Source organism: Nyctereutes procyonoides, unplaced genomic scaffold, assembly GCF_905146905.1.
Source record: "Nyctereutes procyonoides isolate TBG_1078 unplaced genomic scaffold, NYPRO_anot_genome, whole genome shotgun sequence".
In the NCBI taxonomy this organism is placed as follows: domain Eukaryota; kingdom Metazoa; phylum Chordata; class Mammalia; order Carnivora; family Canidae; genus Nyctereutes; species Nyctereutes procyonoides.
This window is the reverse complement of record NW_026575020.1, coordinates 46778113-46799251: the sequence shown is the minus strand read 5'-3', so window position 1 is coordinate 46799251 and position 21139 is coordinate 46778113. Positions and strand designations below refer to the sequence as shown.

General features: G+C 37.3%; 1 protein-coding gene across 1 annotated transcript in view; it reads left to right on the top strand.

Annotated features, from left to right (window-relative positions):
- The window catches only part of SMURF2 (SMAD specific E3 ubiquitin protein ligase 2), a 123952-nt gene extending 103087 nt beyond the window's left edge, over positions 1-20865 (top strand). Inside the window, exons 11-19 of the mRNA XM_055328571.1 lie at positions 2733-2928; positions 4102-4205; positions 7051-7165; positions 8827-9005; positions 10024-10161; positions 13096-13216; positions 15750-15951; positions 17193-17268; positions 17515-20865. Of these exons, the coding sequence (XP_055184546.1) occupies positions 2733-2928; positions 4102-4205; positions 7051-7165; positions 8827-9005; positions 10024-10161; positions 13096-13216; positions 15750-15951; positions 17193-17268; positions 17515-17614 (1231 nt within the window). The 3' untranslated portion in view covers positions 17615-20865. The remainder of the gene's footprint in view (positions 1-2732; positions 2929-4101; positions 4206-7050; positions 7166-8826; positions 9006-10023; positions 10162-13095; positions 13217-15749; positions 15952-17192; positions 17269-17514) is intronic.
- The last annotated feature ends 274 nt before the right edge of the window (positions 20866-21139 follow it).

Here is a 21139-nt window from a genome sequence, read left to right as displayed (position 1 = left end):
GAGATAGCATCTCATATTAACTCAGTCTCCAACTTTCTCCCCTACTCAGAGGTTGGGAGTTTGGGGCTGTGGAAGTTCCAGGGTTCTAATCAAGCTTTGGTTTTTCTAGCAACCAGCCCCATAAATATCTAGGACCCCACCAAGAGTCACCTCATTAAAGCAAAAAATGCCCCTATACCCAGGAAATTCTAAGGGATTTAGGAGCGCTGTGTCAAACCAGAGGCAAAGATCAAATATTAGAACAAAAGGACACTTCTATCATCTCTGTCACTCCAGAAACTTGGGGATTTTAGCAATTCTGTGTTAGGAACCGAAGACAGTGCCAAAGTTTATTTCCTTTCCACCCCTTTTGTATGTATAGATCCAAATTCCCCTCTTTTTATAAGGATACCAGTTTATTGCGTTTAGGGCCACCCTAATGCAGTATGTTCTCCCCTTAGAACCTCTGCAAAGACTCTTTCTAAATGAGGTCACTTCCCACCGAAGGTTAAGACTTAAGCATATCTTTTTGGACACAATTCAGTCCAAAACATACCCCATCTTTAGCTAACCACTGATCTGCTTTCTGTCACTATATATTAGTTTGCATTTTCTAGAGTGTTAGATAAATGCATTTCTGCAGTATGTGGTCTTCTTTGTTTTCTTTTACCCAGCATAACTATTTGAGATTCATCTCTCGTTTGTATAGGTCATTTATTTTCTTTGCTGGGTGGTATTCCATTATATGGATATACCACAATTTACCCATTTACTTATTGATGAACATTTGGATTATTCCTAGTTTTTGGTTATGACAGAACTATTATGGATGTTTATGTACAAGTCTTTATATGTTCATATGCTTTCACTTTTTTTAGATAAATGAGCATCTACGAGTAGAATAGCTACATCATATGACAGATTTATGTTTAACTTGAAAAAAACTGGCAGGTGGTTTTTCAAAGTGATTGTACCATGTGACATTCCTCCCAGCTGTGTTTGAGAGTTATAGTTGTTCCACATCCTTGCTAACATTTGGTATAACCTTATTAAATTTAGACCCTCTAATAGGTATATGGTGGTATCACATTGTAGTTTTAATTTGAATTTCTCTACCAACTAATGACATTGTACATCTTTTTGTATGTTTTTTTGCCATCTGTGTATCTTATTTGGTGAAATATTTTGCCCCCTTTTTAAAAAATTGAGTTCATTTATTTAATTTTTGAGTTTTTAGTATTCTTTAGATATTTTAGAGTCCAAAATATTAGACATATGCCTCAGAAAGATTTTCACCTAGTCCATTACTTATCTTTTTGTTTTCTTAACAGTATTTTTTGAAATTTTGATGAAGTTTAATTTATCCATTTGTTCTTTTGTGAATTGTGTTTTTGATGTCATATCTAAAAAATCTTAGCCTAACACAGGCCATGAAAATTGTCATTTGTGTTTCAGAAGTTTAATCGCTTTCAGTTTTACATTGAGGTCTCTGATTTTGAATTACATTTTTGTGTGTAGTATGAGGTATACCCAAGTTGGTCTTTGTTTTGTTTTGTTTTGTTTTGGGGGTTTTTTGGACATAGGATTATACAACTGTTTAGGGAGTATCTTTAATATAATACTCTGTTATGTGTATATAAAAAACATCCTTAACGTTTATGAGAATAGTAAATAGTGATTTGTAATTTTCATGGAAGCTATATTTTCTCTGGGTAGTTATGTGTTTTAGGAATAAAATCTGGCCTGGTTTATGTAAGAATCACTGTATGTAAAATAAGTTTGGTGTGATTTGTTAGAGATCTTAAAGTTATTTTTATTTATCATAGCTACCATTGCCCTTTGTTTTTAGGTGAGAAGATTGTGCTCCTGTCTGTTGTGTGTAAAATTAAACTCCAAAATGATTCAGTGTCTGCAAGGGCATCAATAGTGAATTTTGGATTTTTTATTTCTAGTTTTTTGGAATTAAGTAGTTTATTATATCATAAGGTTCTTTAAAAAAAATTCTTATGTGTAACTTACAGTATTTTTGCCAAGAGAATAAAAATATCTGTAGGCAATGTGCCTTTTCAAAAGAATATTTCTGCTGTACTTGAGAGATTGTTTTCATGTATTTGTGGTAAACCATATATGTACACACTTAGAAGTCACTTTAGCACAAAAGTGAGAATGTACTTAATGCCACTGACTATATATATTAGATAAAGGTTAAAATGGTAAATTTTATGTTTTGCATATTTTACTACAATAAAAAGAAAAGTAGCCATTTTATAAGGCATTTAGACGTGTTTGTAATGTGTTCATTTCTCTGTGCCAGTAACTTACACGTGACCTTCCACATTCTTGTGGTCTAGACTTAGCGCGTATAGGAAAAGGGGCTCTGCCAAACTACCAGCTCAAGCTGTGCGTCTCTTCCAGAGAGACTGACTCCAGATAACAGGCACAGGATTGGACATATGTCTAAATTTTAAAATGAGTGATGGTCAACTATGCAGAAAGAAACAGAGATGGTATTTGAGCAATTTATTCTCAGCAGCTGTATAAAGAAGAATGGATAAAACTCTGTTATCCAATTTCATAAATTTGTGTAGATCCTGAGAAATAAACTTTGAAGCTAGTTTATTGTCATCAAAAATGTCAAGCCAAGAATATCATAAAGCCTGAAAATTTTGGGTAGATTTGCTTTATAGTATGATGCTCTTTTAAATGTACAACTGCAGTCTCTTATTTAAAATAACATTCCTGTTTACTTTTAGTCGGCAGAACCAGTTGAAAGACCAACAGCAACAGCAAGTGGTACCGTTCTGCCCTGATGATGCCGAGTGTCTGACAGTCCCGCGGTACAAGCGAGACCTGGTTCAGAAACTAAAAATTTTGCGGCAAGAACTTTCCCAACAGCAGCCTCAGGCTGGCCATTGCCGCATTGAGGTTTCCAGGGAAGAGATTTTTGAGGTAAACTTACAAGTCTTATTTTTAAATATAGAAAAGTTAACTTTCAGTGTTTCACTGTTTTCTAAGAATACTTTCTGGAATTCCTCTCTCTCTAGAATGGGAGTTTTCATTAATTTCTTTTTTAATTATGGGGAGTAAAGACAATAATATCAGATATTTAATCTAGAAGATAAATATTTAAATGGAATGAAAAATGTGAAATATTCCATTTGGTTCAGCTTGGTATCTGCATTGCAAATATTATTTGTTAATGAATTTTAGTGTGTGTGTGTGTGTGCGTGTGTGTGTGTATAAATATTTTAAAGTAAATTTTGTGCCCAGTGTGGGGCTTGGCCTCACAATACTGAGGTCAAGAGTTGCATGCTCCATCGCCAGCCAGGTGCCCCTGCACTGTTAATGAGTTTTAAAAGACTACAAATAGCCGTCCCTTATTTACTAATTCTTCAAAAAAAACCAAAAAAACAAAAAAAACGGTTTTGTTTCTTTATGGACTACTTCCTTAATTTATTGAAAATCTTCCTTTTTAGTATATTGTTTTATCTTTGGATTTTTTAGCCCTACTGTCACCTTCAAAGTTCTTCCCTAATAAGTGAACAGGGTCCAAGGCAGGGGTTTCTCACTCATCAGAGGATTCGTGGGTAAAAGATGTTTGGGGATTTGATCAGCCTTTTCCTAAAGGATGAACTTTTTTCTCTTGGGACAGTTCTGACGTTGTTTGTAAGTCAGTCATTTGTATTTTAAAATAATATGAAGATGCTGCTTTAATGAAGATCACATTAATGATTACTAATGTTCTTTTGAACTTTATCTTTTTCCATCTTTACTTTCTGCCTAGAATTAGGTCAACCAGCTTTTAAAAATTCGGTACTTTTATCAAATTCCATTTTTAATGTGAGTGTAGTAATTGCCGTGGTTGATAGAAGTTAAATATGGAGTTTTGCACTGAGGCTGGTAATATAATATTTATCAAATAATTTCAGTAGTACTAAGCTATATCTATCTTGTCTTTATAAGTTCCATGATATTTCAAACACTTGGAGTTTATCCATTGATTTGGTGAACAAATTTCATCTCCTTTCAATAAATGTATGTTTTGTAGGTGGAATGCAAGGGAAAGTTTAAATAACAAGTTTAAAGCACCTAGTAACAATACTGTGTTAATTTTTTTTTAAGGAATCCTATCGGCAGGTCATGAAAATGAGACCAAAAGATCTGTGGAAGCGATTAATGATAAAATTTCGTGGAGAAGAAGGCCTCGACTATGGAGGGGTTGCCAGGTAAAGATTTGCTCATGAGTAAATAGTAAATGACATATGGTTATATTTATAAGTTTAAGATACTTCCTCTGGTAACCTTCTCACTGATACTTATTTTCTAGTGTAACATTCCCTAATTTTTGCGATACAGAGGTGTCCTGATAGATATGTTCATGGTGCCACCACAGAGTAATAGAGAACTCCCTCATGGATGATAGAGCCCAGCGAGACTTTCTCTGAAAACTAGTTGCAGCCCTACCTGGGCTGTGGTGGGTCCCACACACCCTGCTCTCCATCTCTCTCCTTCCGTATGTTATTCCCTCTGCTTTGCAGTGTTAGCAACCGTCTGGAGAGTTTAATGACATGTATTCTAAACTGAATGCTGTTTTCCTTTACTTTCATTGCCATGCTTTTTAACCTTATTAAAGTAACATTCATGTATGCACATAAGTATGTGTGTGTACATATGTATGTATTATACATGGTCTTTAAGATGTTTCAATAAGGAAGCTGTAATGTATATGCTACATTCATACATACGTTTATTGTTTTACAAGGTGTGAAAATTTACTTTATGTAGATGTAGCAGAAACATTACAGCTTCTGTACTGAAACGTCCTAAGGACCATCATGATATTTCTGCCATCCCTAATCTAAATCCAGCCTAAATTAAATTTGTGTTTCTACCAAGTCCCATAAGTATTAGTTAGCATTAACTTGTTTCACCTGTAGACTTATTTTTATTCTGTGGCCTTTTTACCTATAAATGGACAGTTCTTTAGTTTGGAATTTTAGAATTGATCACATGCACATCATACTTAGGACTTGATAGTTTCTGTGGAATTCTTATGACTTACTCATAACTAGATTTGAATATGTCTTGGGAAAAACTTGTTAATTATCTGTTGATGGAATCTAAATGCTGTAATTATATGTACATTTAAATAAGTCAGTTTTTTTTTTTTTAAGATTTTATTTATTTAGGGACGCCTGGGTGGCTCAGTGGTTAAGTGTCTGCCTTCAGCTCAGGGCATGATCCTGGAGTCCTGGGAATAAATAAATAAAATTTATTTATTCATGAGAGACATAGAGAGAGAGAGAGGCAGAGACATACATAGGCAGAGGGAGAAGCAGGCTCCATGCAGGGAGCCTGATGTAGGACTCAATCCTGGATACCGGGATCACGACCTGAGCCGAAGGCAGATGCTGAACCGCTGAGCCACCCAGGCGTCCCTTGTTTATTTCTTAACCTCACTACTGTCAGGGTATGGGCAGATTGGGATGGGATGTGACAATGAAAGGCATTTTCTGTTCTCTGTTGCATAGCAGACCCCTCAAGTAGCTGGGATCTGCTTACATGTGTGTTCTAAATACTTGGCAAAACAAAACAAAAATTTGGATTTTCCTTTAAAATAATACATAAAAGGGGTGCCTAGGTGGCTCAGACTGTTAAGTGTCTGCCTTCGGCTCACATCATGATCCCAGGGTCCTGTGATCAAGTCTGCTTGATCAAGCCTGCTTCTCCTTCTCCTCCCTGTGTGCTCTCTCTTGCTATCTCTGTTGGTGTCTTTGTCTCTCTCTCTCTCTCAAATAAGTAAAATCTTTAAAGAAAAAAATGCTTTAAAAAGTATAGAAGACATGTTAGGTGAGCGTTAAGTGTGTTGGCAAACTCGCTTACATGTGGGCCTTCCTCACATCCTTTTTTAATCTCTAGAGTTTTTCCAGTATTACATAAATGGTAGTGATTTGACTTAGACTGCGTCACTTACAGAATTTTGAAACATTTTTCTTTGATTACTTGTCAGTAGTGTTTCACTGCATTTCCTAAAAACACTATTCAGTCTGTTTAATCTGTGATATCAGAGCATACTTAAATACCTTTCCTGGTGGAAGAATGATAAGAATTGAGACTAGAATTATATCTCTTTAAGTCCTAGTCCTAGACTAGTGATTTTATTTTACCAAGATGAATAATAAGTTATCTTTCATACTTTGGAAAACATAAAGGATTTCATAAGTTCAAGGTGAGAGTACTATTTATTATGTGGTTTTTAAAAATACTGATGTACACTTGAAACCAATTACTGTGGAACCTAACCTCCCAAATAGAGACTTGCTCTTGTGTTCCTACCTATACCAAATGCCTTTTAGTCTCTAACCACTTACTACTTTTATTGTGGTATATTTTAAGGTCTTCACAAAAAAGATGATGAAATGGGATAATTTCCTTACTAAACAATAGCAACAACAAAACAGAGCCTTCTCCAAAGGTGAAAGAAAATTAATGCTATATTATGTATCGGTATAAACCAGTATAAATTGGCCATTATAGGAACGGACCAGGATAATATAGATCATGTGGATGTTTTGAAACAAAACCATACCCTTCCCCTCATTTTATATTTACCCCTCATTATTTATATTTTATTTATGGTGCTTCTGGATAATACCTTTATACTTTCTGATACTGAAATGTCATAAAGTTGCCCCACATTGAGTGATTCCAGTATAACAAAACAAGAGATTTCATTTGCTTTTTGGTGCATGGTAGATTTTTCCAATATCATTTTATAGAACTACTTTCTTTTATTTAAAAAACTCCTTGCGGGGATCCCTGGATGGCTCAGCGGTTTAGCGCCTGCCTTTGGCCTAGGGTGTGATCCTGGAGTACCAGGATCAAGTCCCACATCGGGTTCCCTGCATGGAGCCTGCTTCTCCCTCTGCCTATGTCTCTACCTCTCTCTCTGTGTCGCTCATGAATAAATAAATATAATCTTCAAAAAAAATTCCTTGCTAAAATGATTAGTAGCATATCTTAATGAAAAATATTAATAAAAAAATTCCTGTGTCCTATTTTGCTTTCTAGGGAGTGGTTATATCTCTTGTCACATGAAATGTTGAATCCTTACTATGGCCTCTTCCAGTATTCAAGAGATGATATCTATACTTTGCAGATCAATCCTGATTCTGCAGTTAATCCGGTAAGATTGGTGGTTATGATGTGAATGAACTTGTGACCTGTAATGCTTTTCATATTGAAATGTCAATGTAGTTTATGATACAGGATTAGTGTCCTTAGCCTAGTCATAACTTGCTTCTTCACAAGTCCGCTTTTAGAATATTTTCTAAATACTTTCTAAATATCTAAATGGTTACAGATCTTTGCAGTAATTTGTGCACAGGGATGTTTACTACATCATTGTTTAAAGTAGTAGCCCTAATTGGAAACATTGTTTATAAGAGAAGGATTGAATAGATTATGATACGAAGCACAATTATATTAATGGTTAAGAGCATAGATTCTGGAATTAGAAAGACATGAGATCATATAACCTGGTCCTTTTACTTACTAGCTTTATGATTAAGCCTCAATTTTATCATTATTAATAAACATAGTTTGAACCTCAGAAGGGGTGGGACCCTGCACAGTAAGTGTTTAGCATAGTGTTGTACATTGTTAACCCTATTATATGTTATTGATCACTCGACAAAAGTTAGTAGCTGTTATTAATTTGTTTTTAGCCTTCCATACAAGGGCATATTATATGGCCATTAAAATGACCCTGTGGGGCAGTAGTTAATGACATGTAAAGATGGTGTTCATGATACATTAAGTGAAAAGGTTGCAAAATAAGATGATACAATTTTGGTAAATACATATATGTGTAAACATTGAAAGACTCTACACTATAATACTGATAGAGGTTATCTCTGGGTATTAGATTATGGGTGAGTTTTTTGTTTTACTTGTCTTTTCTAAATATTTTCTTCTATAAAAGAGGTTTAAGATGAGCTTAAAGATTGCTTATTAATTAGAGAAGTAAAAAAAAAGTTTAAAATGCAGATATCTTTATAGTTTATCATCGGAGACCAAATGTATTCAAACATTGTAGAAATGTTAGGTTCACTGCAGGGAAATTTTATTTTAATTTTTTTTTGGGGGGGGGTTTATAAAGGGAAAATTTTTAGGTGAGGTTCTGCTTGGGGAGCCCATTACTACCGTATGCCTATCTAGTACCATGATCTTCATCATCTCATTTTATTCCTTACAGAGACCTATTTGAGATACTGTTATTACCCTCATTTTTTCAGATGTGGAAAATGAGTCCTATAGGGGTTAAGTAATTTGTCCAAATAGGCCTGGCTAGTAAGTGGCAGAACTAGGACTCTAGTCCAAGTTAGGCATGAAATCTGTACTTTTAAGTCTGTGGTGTTCTGAAGATTAGTTTCTGGTTAGATCAAGGAAATAGGTTTAGGATGGAAAGCTTTTTTTCCATAATGGAGTCAGGATCATAACGTGCTCAGCACGTGACAAAAGGAGAGGAAGAGAATGAGATCTGTGAGTGGTTTCGTGAAGCTACAGTAGGAGTATAGTTTGGACTTAATTTCTAATTTTTACAAAGTGACTGTACTCTGGGAGTACATTGTCCCTGGTGTGATATTTTAGCAACGGAGAGAATTTTGAACATGCCCTATAGACAACTCTCCCCATTGATTCTGACCTTTGGTGTGATAATCTGTTCCACTTAAATAAGTTATAGAGTATAAATCGCTACTTATAAAAAAGATGAATGTTGCTTAATTAGTAATTCCCTGCATATCATTTAATTTGACTATTTGTGTAAACTTTTCTCAATTTCAGGAACATTTATCATATTTCCACTTTGTTGGACGAATAATGGGAATGGCTGTGTTTCATGGACATTATATTGATGGTGGTTTCACATTGCCTTTTTATAAACAGTTGCTTGGGAAGTCAATTACTTTGGATGACATGGAGTTAGTTGATCCAGATCTTCATAACAGTTTAGTGTGGATACTGTATGTATTGAGTCTTGTGTCTGTTCATTATAATTAGAATCTGAACCTTAAAAAAAGATACATGTTTCAAAATGGATGTACTTTTTTAAAAAAAAATGATGTGCAGAAAATATTGAGAGAGATTATTTGAGTTTTAGGATTGCAAAAGACTTTTGCTTTCTGCTTTCCTGTATATTTCAACTTCCCTAGAGTGCTATTACTTAACTTTTAATTTTATTTTTTAAAAAGATTTTGTTTATTTGAGAGAACTAGAGAAAGCACAAGCAGGGGGAGGGGCAGAGGAAGAAACAGACTCCCTGCTGAGCAGAGAGCTTAATGAGGGGCTCTGTCACATGACTTTGGGGATCATGACCTGAGCCTAAGGCAGACACCTAACCGACTGAGCTGCCTAGGTGCCCCAAAGTGCTACTACTTTAAAGAGGAGGATGGGGAACAAGTATATTTCTGTTTTTAAAGGTACCACATAATAATGATTTCCTCCACATGATAGAAGTTCTGTTCCAATCCTGCATGTGTGAGAATAGCAAATTCCTGCTGCAGTAGTGATTGTTGAAACCATACTTTAAAAAAGATACCTAGAAGAATCAGTTCTGTTTTGTCAGAGGCCATTTACTTAAGAATATACATTGGCCATACTTAGTTTTCAAATACACAGGTAGCTTTCTCATGGGACACTCAGGTATTTGGTTGCATGGGGGTACCCAGATTCAAATAGGGCTTCTTACCTAAAAGCCAAACATAACTGAAGTTTTCCCTGTGTAAAGCCCAGCTTTGGCAGGGGACTTTGTCATCACTCAGGAAGTGAAATGTTTCCTGTGTTTATGAAGGTTAAAGCTTTTGACCTTTCAGCCCCAAAACTAGGAGATATGGTAGCATAAGGACTAGCAAAAGGAATCTGATCTTATATTTGCGATGTCATGAAACTATCTTAATTTTATTTGTCTCACCAATTAAGACATCTGTAGGATCCATATTTTAGATTTTCCAGTTTAATATCTTTCTCTCTTTTCCTTTCTAGTGAGAATGATATTACAGGTGTTTTGGACCATACTTTCTGTGTCGAACATAACGCATATGGTGAAATTATTCAGCATGAACTTAAACCAAATGGCAAGAGTATCCCTGTTACTGAAGAAAATAAAAAAGAATATGTCAGGTAAACACTTCTGTGTTTTCAAGCCTGAGAATTGTTTAAATGCTCTCGAATGGCAATACAGAAAAACACTGATGTATTTAGGTAGTGTTGCTTATTGCTACAAAATAGGCTTCTGCAGAATTTAGTGGCTTTAAAAACAACCACTGTTTTATTTTCTCTCGCAATTCTACAGGTAATTTGGGTAGAGAACAGTAGGGATAGCATAGGGCTCCTCCATGTGGTGTTCGCTGGGACTGACCCCAGGATGGCCTTTTCATTCAAATACCTGAGCCCTCAGCTAGGATGGCTCCGGTGGCTGGAGGCTGGCTGGAATGGTCACTGGGTCACCATCTGGGATCTTGTTCTCACTGTTGGTTTAGGCTCCCTGGTTATCTCCATGTCAAGTCTGAGGCCTCTCAGAATTCTCCTGGTGGCATCTGTCTCCCCAGCAAGATAGCCAGACTTCTTAGGAGCAGCTGGTTTCTCAGAGCACAAAAGTAGAAGTTGTCAAATCTTTTTAAGGCCTAAGCCTGGAACTGGCTGGATCACCTCTGCTATGTTCTTCTGTTAAAGGGAGTCACAAACCAGCCCAGGCTCAGCATGTGTGGGGGGAACTGTTTAAAGGCATGAATACCAAGAAACAGGGTGCATGGGGCTAGTTGTAGTAGAACTGCCACAGCTAGCTGTACAGAACACTACATGCTGTGTTTCCAGCAGTCATTTTGTTTATAAATAGTGAGTTTAAGGGATAAATATAAGAAATGTTCTTCAAATTTTATATAATCACCTGATGATTGAGGAGTTTTGAAATACCGGGTTAGATCATTTGGCCTATGGGAACTAAAGTTCTTTGAAACATAAAACTATGGTAATCTAATGTAGGTGTTTGAACTTTACCACATGTACACAGAAATGTGCACACTGTTCTTTTTGTGTAGATTATGTCTCTTAAGTCTTACTGGCTTAAGTTTTCCTGGTTGACACATTGAGGCCCATCAGTCTCACAGACTGTTCATGGGAGTGAACCCTGGAATAGCTTTTTTGGAAAGCAATTTGATAACAGCTCCCAAAATGAAAATGCACATGCCTTTCAACCAGCAGCCCTGTTTTTTAGGAATCTATTCTGTGGAAACACATGGTAGTTAAAGAAATATAAATAAGGATGTTCACTTAAATACTGCTTGTAAAAACAACTGGAAACTGATGAAGTGTATTAGAGGAGAACAATTTACATACATACATACACTCAACAGAATATTATATGGATGGATGTTTAAAAGAAAGAGACTATATAAGTTGTCAGATTTAAAAAGCATTAGGGGCACCTGGCTGGCTCAGTTGGAAGAACATGTGATTCTTGATCTCAGGGTCATGAGTTTGAGCTACAGATTGGGTATAGAGATTACTAAAAATAAGTAGATACGCTTTATTTTTTTAAAGGCAAGTTTTAGACATTATGGGAAACAAAGTCTGTGTTATTTTATAATTATTAGGAAGATGTCCAGGAAGACTACATACCAATAAGGTGTTTGGCTAGGATGAGGGAGTGTGAGTGCAGGACCTGGATGCAGACAGGGAGGGGAGGGTAACAGAATGGGCTTTCAGTTTTTATTCTGTCTCTACATTTACTGTTCGGTTTTTCTTTACATAGAAAACATGCATGTTATTACATTTCTAATTGGCGAATAAAAGAATGGATGGGAATTTCCTGAATGTCATTCAGTAGTGTGTCACTTTGGGATCTAGCATGGACTGCTGAGTTCTTAGACCCCACTTGCTGGGACTCAAGCATGTTTTCAGCACAAAGTCATATCTCCTACCAGATACAGTTTTGACAGAAAAAAATTAGAAAAACTTTTGTAGATGCACAATTTTGCTGTCCTCTTAAATAAAAATGAGGTCCACCAAAGGATCTAATGTTAAGTAGCTTCTTAAAATAGAGAATTGTTTCCCTAGGTTTGGAAGTAGAAATGTTGACATATTTGGAAGGTGAATAGTTCTGAGATTTTTGAGATGGAGAAGTTTTCCCAGGTAGATAGATTTTTTTAAAAGGCAATTCGGTTATAAGTCCAAGTCAAAAATATAAGTAAAGCTACATGTTAGATGTAGTCTGGTATACTTTTTGTTGGTAGAATTAGATCTTCCAGTTTTTTTAAGGCCTCCAGGGAACAATGAGTATTTAACCAAAAAGTGTTTACTATTGGCTTTTACTGTTCTCATTTTGGATTTAAAGAGTGTCTTTACTTCCTCTTTCCCTACATACCACCCACAAAATATAAACAAAATACCCCACACATTCAGATAATACTTTGAAGTGCAACCATAAAAATAGTCTGTTTTGGTTGAATGGCCTCTTTATTTCTGATTGGTGGCATGTATGCTAAAAGTTCAAAAAGACGTTTCGTACAGATTTTAACTTCAGACCCAACTAATTTCTAGCTGCCTTCCAGTGTACTAGGAGTTTCTCTGATTTGCAGAGTTGCTTTATTTATGCTGCTTTTGTTAGTGGAAGGTTTCCACTTTTTCATTTATAATGAACTATCTCTCAGGTCCAGGTCCAACACCCTCAGGAATCTGAGATTCCTTTAGACTGTAGACTAAATTTTTTAAAAGATTTTATTTATTTGTTTGAGAGGGAGAGAGCAGGGTTGGGGGTTGCAGAGTGGCTGGTGGGGTGGGGGGGGGAGGAGAGGAAGAGGGAGAGAATCACAAGCAGACTCTGAGCTGAGTGCAGGGTCCGATGTGGGGCCTGATCTCATGACCTATGAGATTAGGACCTGAGCAGAAACCAAGAGCTGCACCCCAAACTGACTGAGCCCCCAGGCAGCCTAGACTCTAGACTAAACTCTTAATGCTAGGTGCTCACAAGGTGTACTGTTGCTCAAGTAGAGATTCATAATAGTCACCAAATCAGAATCTATTTGATCGTGTGAAATCCCTGCCCAATGTTTACAGGCTCTATGTGAACTGGAGATTTTTACGAGGCATTGAGGCACAATTCCTGGCTCTGCAGAAAGGATTTAATGAAGTAATTCCACAGCATCTGCTGAAGACATTTGATGAGAAGGAGTTAGAGGTCAGTATGTTAATGTCATGACATCATTTAGTGTCACAGGGAAGGTTGGGAATTTTCTGTTAACTGCGTTTTAGAGGAAAGTCATATTGCTGGTGCTTTTAAAGTTTTATGGTGCAGTGCTTAAGAATTCTTATTCACAAGAAAGGTCTTTCCTGCTTTGGAAAAGCTTTTTATGCTCTGGATTTTCTACAAGTAAGCCATTTCTCTCGTATTGTGAACACTCTTATTTTTCCATATTTTCTTTTCTTATTTTCAACAGATTTCATGTCTTAGGTGTACATTCTTCTATATGTACATGTTTTCTATTCCCTAATTAAGTGGTCATTGATATAATTAAATGCCATCACTTTGTCTCCACCATATTGAAATTTTTTTTAATGAAAAGCATAGGTTCAATTGGATTTACACTAAGCTTTGCAAGACAGCATTTGATAAACAAGATCATATAGAAATAATTAAAACATTTAGGATAAAGTGTATCTAAACATCTTTCTTCTCTTTGGAAATATTTGTTACCAATAGCAATAATAAAGTTAACCATTTTTTTGTTTTCTTTTAAAGCTGGTTGTTAAAACACCTTTAGTCTGGTTTTATAATTAAGACTTTTAAACAAATACATCTGAACTACTTTGAAAAAATAATGAGGTTTTTATTCTACTGAAGGCCCCAAATTTAATTCGTGGCTAGGAGTAGCATAAATATTTGAAATCTACAAATAAATGTAAAAATTGATTAAAATTCATTAACCTCGGTGTCCTTTCTTTTTTTAAAAAATATTTATTGGGGCACCTGGGTGGCCTCAGTTGGTTAAGTATCTGCTTTCTACTCAGGTCATAATCTCCACATTCTGTGATCAAGCCTGCATTAGGCTCCCTGCTCAACAGGGAATCTGCTTCTGGCTCCCCCACCCTGCTGCCATTGTGTACTCTCCTCAAATGAATAAATTTTTTTTTAAAAATTAAATTTTTAAAAATTTATTTAATTAGTTTCTACACCCAGCATGGGCCTTGAACTCACAACCCCAAGATTGAGAGTCACAGGCTCTTCCGAGCCAGCCAGATTCCCCTTCAGTGTCCTTTCTAATTAAATCTATTAATAGACCTGTTAGGGGATCTAAATAGATTGGCTTGACTCCCTAACCCCATTCCTTTTGTGTTTGAACTATTCAGTAGTGAGATGGCCAGTGGAAGTGGCCAGGAATGGCAGTAATGGTTGAAATGAGTGGGGAATTTCACCTTACAATTACCACTCCCCTGGAGAAAAGAACTGAGGAGGTATCTTTTGTGTTATAAATACTTCCATAATCCTATTTGGATACCTACCTCCCTGTTGAGCCTAGCTGTGATTCAGTAATCTTTCCAGAACCCTATTGAAGCTTTGGTGAAGATTTTATGCAATATGATTAGGGTTTATTATGTAGTTTCTATTGGTAATGAAATTAAATTTTTTATGAAAATACATAATTTATTTTAGTGTTATATGGGATTAATAGAACTAATTCCAAAATGTGGGATTCGCAGTTATGTTTGCAGTTATGTTATGCTTTAATACTACACACTGTTATAATTCACTGTTATAAATACTTAGATGAATTAGTCTTGGATCCTAAGGACATATATTAATAGTATCCAAGTGATTTTGATATGGCTCATCTATGCTGACCTTGCATCAGGATGTCCAGCAGAGCTCTCTCTCAGAGCAGTTCTGTATTTTGTACTTTGCTGTAACTTAAAGATTATCAAATGGATTGTTCTTGCTTATCCAGCACCCGTTTCTTGAGTTCCTGAGCAGTATGGTTCTTGCACAGGGTATAGTAAAGTAGGTGTTAACACAGTATTACAGCAGTGGAAACTGCTGGCCAAGGCGGGTGGACTCAATTGCCCAAATCCTAAAGCTCGTAAGCGTTGAAACCCAGTATGATACAGGTATTAAGGAAGGCATGTATAAACTGTATTTACTCTGAGTCTATTTTCTGTCCATTAAACATAATTTAGAATTCTATGAAAATACAAAACTTTTGTCCTGTCATGTTCTCCACACTGGTGGTTCTCAGACTCTGGATAGGGAACCTGCAGGAAGTAGGTACCACCCATGGATCCTTTTAAATACAGATCCCTAATATCACCCCAGACCCACAGAATCAGAAGTCTGAACATAGGACCTGATGGTGTGTATGTTCTGAAAAGCTTTCTAGATGATTCTGATTTGTATCTTTGATTAAGAACCATCATATGAGGGATCCCTGGGTGGCGCAGCGGTTTGGCGCCTGCCTTTGGCTCAGGGCGCAGCGCGATCCTGGAGACCCGGGATCGAATCCCATATCGGGCTCCCGGTGCATGGAGCCTGCTTCTCCCTCTGCCTGTGTCTCTGCCTCTCTCTCTCTCTCTCTGTGACTATCATAAGTTAAAAAAAAAAAAAAAAAAAAAGAACCATCATATGAGAGCCACCACTACATATCTAAAGTTCTGTTTAAGGGATTTGGGGCTTAACTTTGGATTTCCATTGGCTCATTATTTGTGCAATATTTTAACAGCTCATTATTTGTGGACTTGGAAAGATAGATGTTAACGACTGGAAGGTAAACACCCGATTAAAACACTGCACACCAGACAGCAATGTCGTCAAGTGGTTCTGGAAGGCTGTGGAGTTTTTTGATGAAGAGCGAAGAGCACGGTTACTTCAGTTTGTGACAGGATCATCCAGAGTGCCTCTGCAGGGCTTCAAAGCTTTACAAGGTAGAAAAGCCAGAGGAACACGACATGACATCAGAGCACTGGTGGAGGGCGCCAGTGTTTGGTTTATATAGTTTACAAACCACAGGCTTCTAAGCAGATTCTCTTCATTCTGTTCCATATCTGACTCTCCTTATCTTGATACCTTCTTCTCCTTCCTCTCCTTTTTTCCCCTCCCAAGAACCTTTTCCCTGGGGCCTCTGTGCCCGTAGTGAGTGCTGTACGTTAGAGACCGTAGGCAGTGGTCTCTGCCTTTTCTTTTCTGGTCACCTGGCTTTTAACCTGTGTGGCGCATTCCAGTAGGGAAAGCCTGTCTGCTTCCACTTCTACATCTCAACCTGGCAGAGCCAAAACCCACTTGGGACGCCTCTTCCCTCTACTTTTGTATTCTTTTCTTGGAGGCAGCCTGCATTGTGGAAGCCATTTGTTTGGTCATTATTGCACGGTGTCAGACCATTTATTTCCAAACATACTCCATTTTTAAGACTTATTTTCTGCGGCATAGCTGTTTAATTTGGGGGCGAGTTGGCAATATCGCTAAGGATTGTGGCGCTTCGCTGGGTGGCACTTGCTTTCTTTCCCTCTGAAGCTCTTCATTTGCAAGGCTGCTGCCACCAGTCACATCTGAAGACCTACACAGCCAGACAGGACAGCATTGCCTGCAGCACACGTGTTGGAAGTCCACGGATGGGGAGGGCATCCTTGGAGTTGTGCTTAATTCCTTACTTGGAGAACTTGTTAGCAGACTACCCAGAAGCGTAAAGTGAAGCTATATTTCTACATACACTTTTATGGGATGTCTTATGTTAACTGGAATTTATTCCATGGACTGCTAATCTTTTGCTCTCGGCCAGGTTTGAGGCATGAAATCTAAATTTGCATTTAGGTTGTCATCTTTTTGAATGTGTGTATATATATATATTTGATCTTGAATTTACCCATTTACTTTTCTTCTCATACATTTGGCACATTGATTTTTTAATAGAAGATAGAAGTTGGCAAAGGATTCCAATCCTGGGCCTTTTCTCAAATTGAAATGCTAGCATATTAAGGAATCCAGTGTTATCCAAGGTCAATTTCATTTTTCAAGATCCAGATTCTTTTCCTCCTGCCCTTGGCAGCTTATGTGGAGTCACCAGTGGTTCCATCTTAAGCCCTGTGGTTTATGTATCAGTTTTATTCTGAGATTTTGGAGAGACACACACAACCTACAGTGAGGTGACCCACATTGACTTCTTTTGCAGGCGCTGCAGGCCCACGACTCTTCACCATACACCAGATTGATGCTTGCACTAACAACCTGCCGAAAGCCCACACTTGGTAAGTTGTTTTTGAAGCTTTTCCCCTGCATTCCATGTACGTAGGTGTTAGGTTTAAACCGATTTGAATTTGAGATTATGCAGAAACTGGTAGGAAAGCCTGAAAGTGGCAGTCTCTACTTTAGAGGAGTACAACTTTTAATTTTCTGTGTGTCATGAAATGTGATGTGACTGTATTAGTATACACTTGCTAGGCCAGTTTGCTTATTCTGAATGAACCGTGTCAATCTGATTTGCTCATTTACAGCTTCAATCGAATAGACATTCCGCCCTATGAAAGCTATGAAAAGTTATATGAAAAGCTGCTAACAGCCATTGAAGAAACATGTGGGTTTGCTGTGGAATGACGGACTTCAAGGATTTACCCAGGACTCTATTTATACCCCGACCGACAGCCTCCTTTCAGCAAAGTTTCGCGGAATGCTGAAATACAGGAAAATGCCCCCCCCCCTTCAAAAGATTTTTAGGACACTGTGAGGGGAAAGGACAATTTTGAAATTCCTTTTCAAGGAAAAAAAAGAGGTCTTTATGCTTTGCCATGAGGCCACACTCAGCTGCTATTTAAAATTAATATCTTGAACCTAAAGAATGCTGACTTTTCCTACATTTCCAGAGTTAGGCAATATTCTACACTTAAAGACTACTACTATTTTTATAAAAGGTAATCTATTCAAATTGCTCCACAGATTTCAAGTCTCTCAAACATCAAGACAACTTCAGCAGTCGGTACACGTCACATTTCATTTTGATTGAATACATGATTTTGAACAGCTCCTGTACTTGCTCTTTGTAAAAGAAAAATAAATAAAATTATTTTGAATTATTCTACCTTTGTAAACAATTGGCTAAAGGAATCATTATCTTTAAAAAACAATTAAGCCATTTACATGTTTAATTACATTTTTCTATAGCAAAGCATTATATTTTAAAAGCATTATATGTTTCAAACTAGCCTAAGTAAGTCTTTTGTATATTTTTCAAGCACGAACTTCTGGAATACAGCCACATAATTTTGGTTGTCAGATTCCTAATGCAACCATTTAGTCTAAACTTAGCTTATTTGATACAGTAAGATGCATTCAGGGGCTCCTTTTTTTAAGAGACTTTTAAAAAAAATCCTAATTTTTTTATCTTGAATCAATATGATCAGGTATTTGGGATTTACTTCATCTTAAATGGAAATACTGCATTTTTATAGGTCCTCAGATTGTTGGATGGGATGGGATTTTCATTCTTTTGCTGGGTCAGCGTATCTTTAATATATATACTATTTCTGTAAACCAAAGTCTCCTTTGACAAGTGCACCTAATTTATATTTTAATTATGGTCTAACTTTCTATCAAGTAAACCATCCACAATCTTTGTTTAGCTGCTCATGATATTTTAATCAGCTAAAATTATGACAAAGGAAAAATTTTATTCAGCCAGCTTAGAAAACCCCTGTTTTTACCTAACAAAGTGAGGGTAGGGGTGAGGAGGGGGTAGGATTACTGGAGAAATAGTGATTCTGAATCTATGGTATAAATTACTTTAGAACGGAAGAATTCTGTTTTGGAGGTAAGGGAATCCCAGTTCCCTGGGTGTTGATCAGTGTCTGATTTTGAAATACCCAGATTGAGCTTTCAAGGTGTGTGGCATGTTGCATGATACAGAAGGTAACCAAAATTCTGAAGTATAGGATTGAAAAAATCTGAAATCATGGTGGCTTTTAAAATCCAACTATCAGAAATCTGCACTATATATATTTTTTCTTACACAGATGTGAATCAAGGGCAAATTTTGATGAGATAGCTCCTTGGAAGTGTTGCAGCTTAATTATCAAGTGAATAGGCCCTTTGTGTTCTTTCATCTGATGGATTGGTTTTCAGTCTGTGTTCACGAACCAAGGGGTTCCTCAGAGGTGCCTCAGAAGTAGTGGTTTAAGAGAGGAGGGGACGGAGGGAGAGGAGGGGCCTGGTTGGTATTTGAGTTGGAGCCTCTAACTCCCCACCCTCAACCCCTTGTACAGGAGCAGCTCCCAAGTCCTCTCTTTTGTGTATTGGAATTCCAAGTAAGTTTTCCCAGAGGTGGGAGGTGGAGGCGGGCGGGGATAAAAGAAATGGAAATTTTGCTATTTAGAAAAAAGAGTCGAGAACTGCTTGTGTAGTTTCGAAGCATTTGAATTTATTTCATTCAGCCAAATTGGACCGCTACATGCAAGCTAGTCGTAGTCCTGTGCGGTGGTAACGTGCTTCCACTGACCTTTTCCTTCCCAGACACCTTGTGTCTTAGTAGCACTCGAGAACATCTTGAAATGTACAGAAAAGGTTTCTAAACTCGATCAGTTGTCAGCTTTCACGGTAGTACCTTATTGGCTGCAGACTCGTCTCTTGTATGTTATATTAAAGCACTAGTGCAGTGTGATTGTGCCTACTGTTACAATCTTCCAAAAACGGAGTCCATGCCGACCACGTTAGAGAAGTCCTAACCAATGGATGCAGGAGTAAATGCTACTATCATAACGTACAGTAAAGCAGGCTCGTACCATCGCTTTTGAGTGCCTTTTTAACTTTATAATGATGACTTAATAGAGCTTTAAAAGAAATCTACCCTAGCGGTCTATGGTATCACCAACATGATTTATAAAGACATGATTTAGATTTCATTTTTCAAAATTACGTTACCTGATTACTTCCAAACAGGTGCTAAGCAAACTAAACCCCCACCGTGTCACTGAATCTGAGGCTCGCCCCTCATGTGTAATGTGAATATTTATTTCCACACATCCCTCTTAGCTGGGTTTTTCTGCTCCCTGCACCTAGTTGTGTTATTCCAGATATGTGATGTCACGTTTCCATACAGTGCCTCTCCATCATGAGTGCTTAATTATGAACAGTGATTACTTTGTAGAGCTCATATGCAGTACAGAGGTGAGTTTTGTTTCAGAGGGTCTAATTTCTTGATGTAAAGAGTTTTTAAATAGTGCTGTGTATAGTGTACATTCTGTTTTGCACATAGTTTGTTGCCCTGAATGGGTTTTATTTTTACCGAGTCGTCGTCGTCTTCTTTTTTTGGTAGCATTTACGTTCAGAGCACAAAACTCCTTTCTTTTAAATACAATGTAATTCGCTTTATTTTACAACACTAAGTCTGCTTTGAACTTCCAGTGTGTTGAACTGGTTGCATTGTTGGGAATTAGAGATTATTTCAGTCATCTGTACAGTTTGATAGAGCAGCTCCTCCCGCTTCTGTTTTTAAGCGGTAGCACGCAGCCGGTGGGTGTCACGCGTGGCACCTAATGTTCTTAAGTTAGGGTGATGATTGTACCAAATGCTGAGTTGTTTTGTTTCTAGATGTAATTAGTTCACTTCATGTAATATTCTTCTTTCTCTCAAACTGACTTTAAAAACAAAGTTTTATCATTTTCATTGTATTTGTATTTATTACAGAGTGTTTTAGCTTTGATATTCTTTGTATTTTCACTCGGTTGTTACATGAGCTTTATCAATAACATCTGTATAAATGGTTTTTAAAAATTAACTATGTATGTGCCCATGCCGAAGTTGAGCAATAAAATGAATGCTGTTTGCACTGTCACAGCATCAAAGTTTTTAAAGAATACTGAGTTTACAATGAATTGTTTTGAAAAACCTTCACGATTGGCTTGATAAAGAGTGACAGCTTAGGAACCATCACGAGAGAAGTTTAAGAAGATTCGCGTGCCTTCCTTGATGGTTGTCTTTGTCACACTGCAGGGCTCCAGAGAGCTCAGACCCCCCTTCCTGTCCGCAGGCAGAGCGGGAAGGAGGGTGCTTGCTGGGCAGGTGGGCTGGCAGTGGCTGCTGGGGGGCTGTGTGGGATGGATTGCGAGGCCGCCCTGGGCTCCCTGGGAA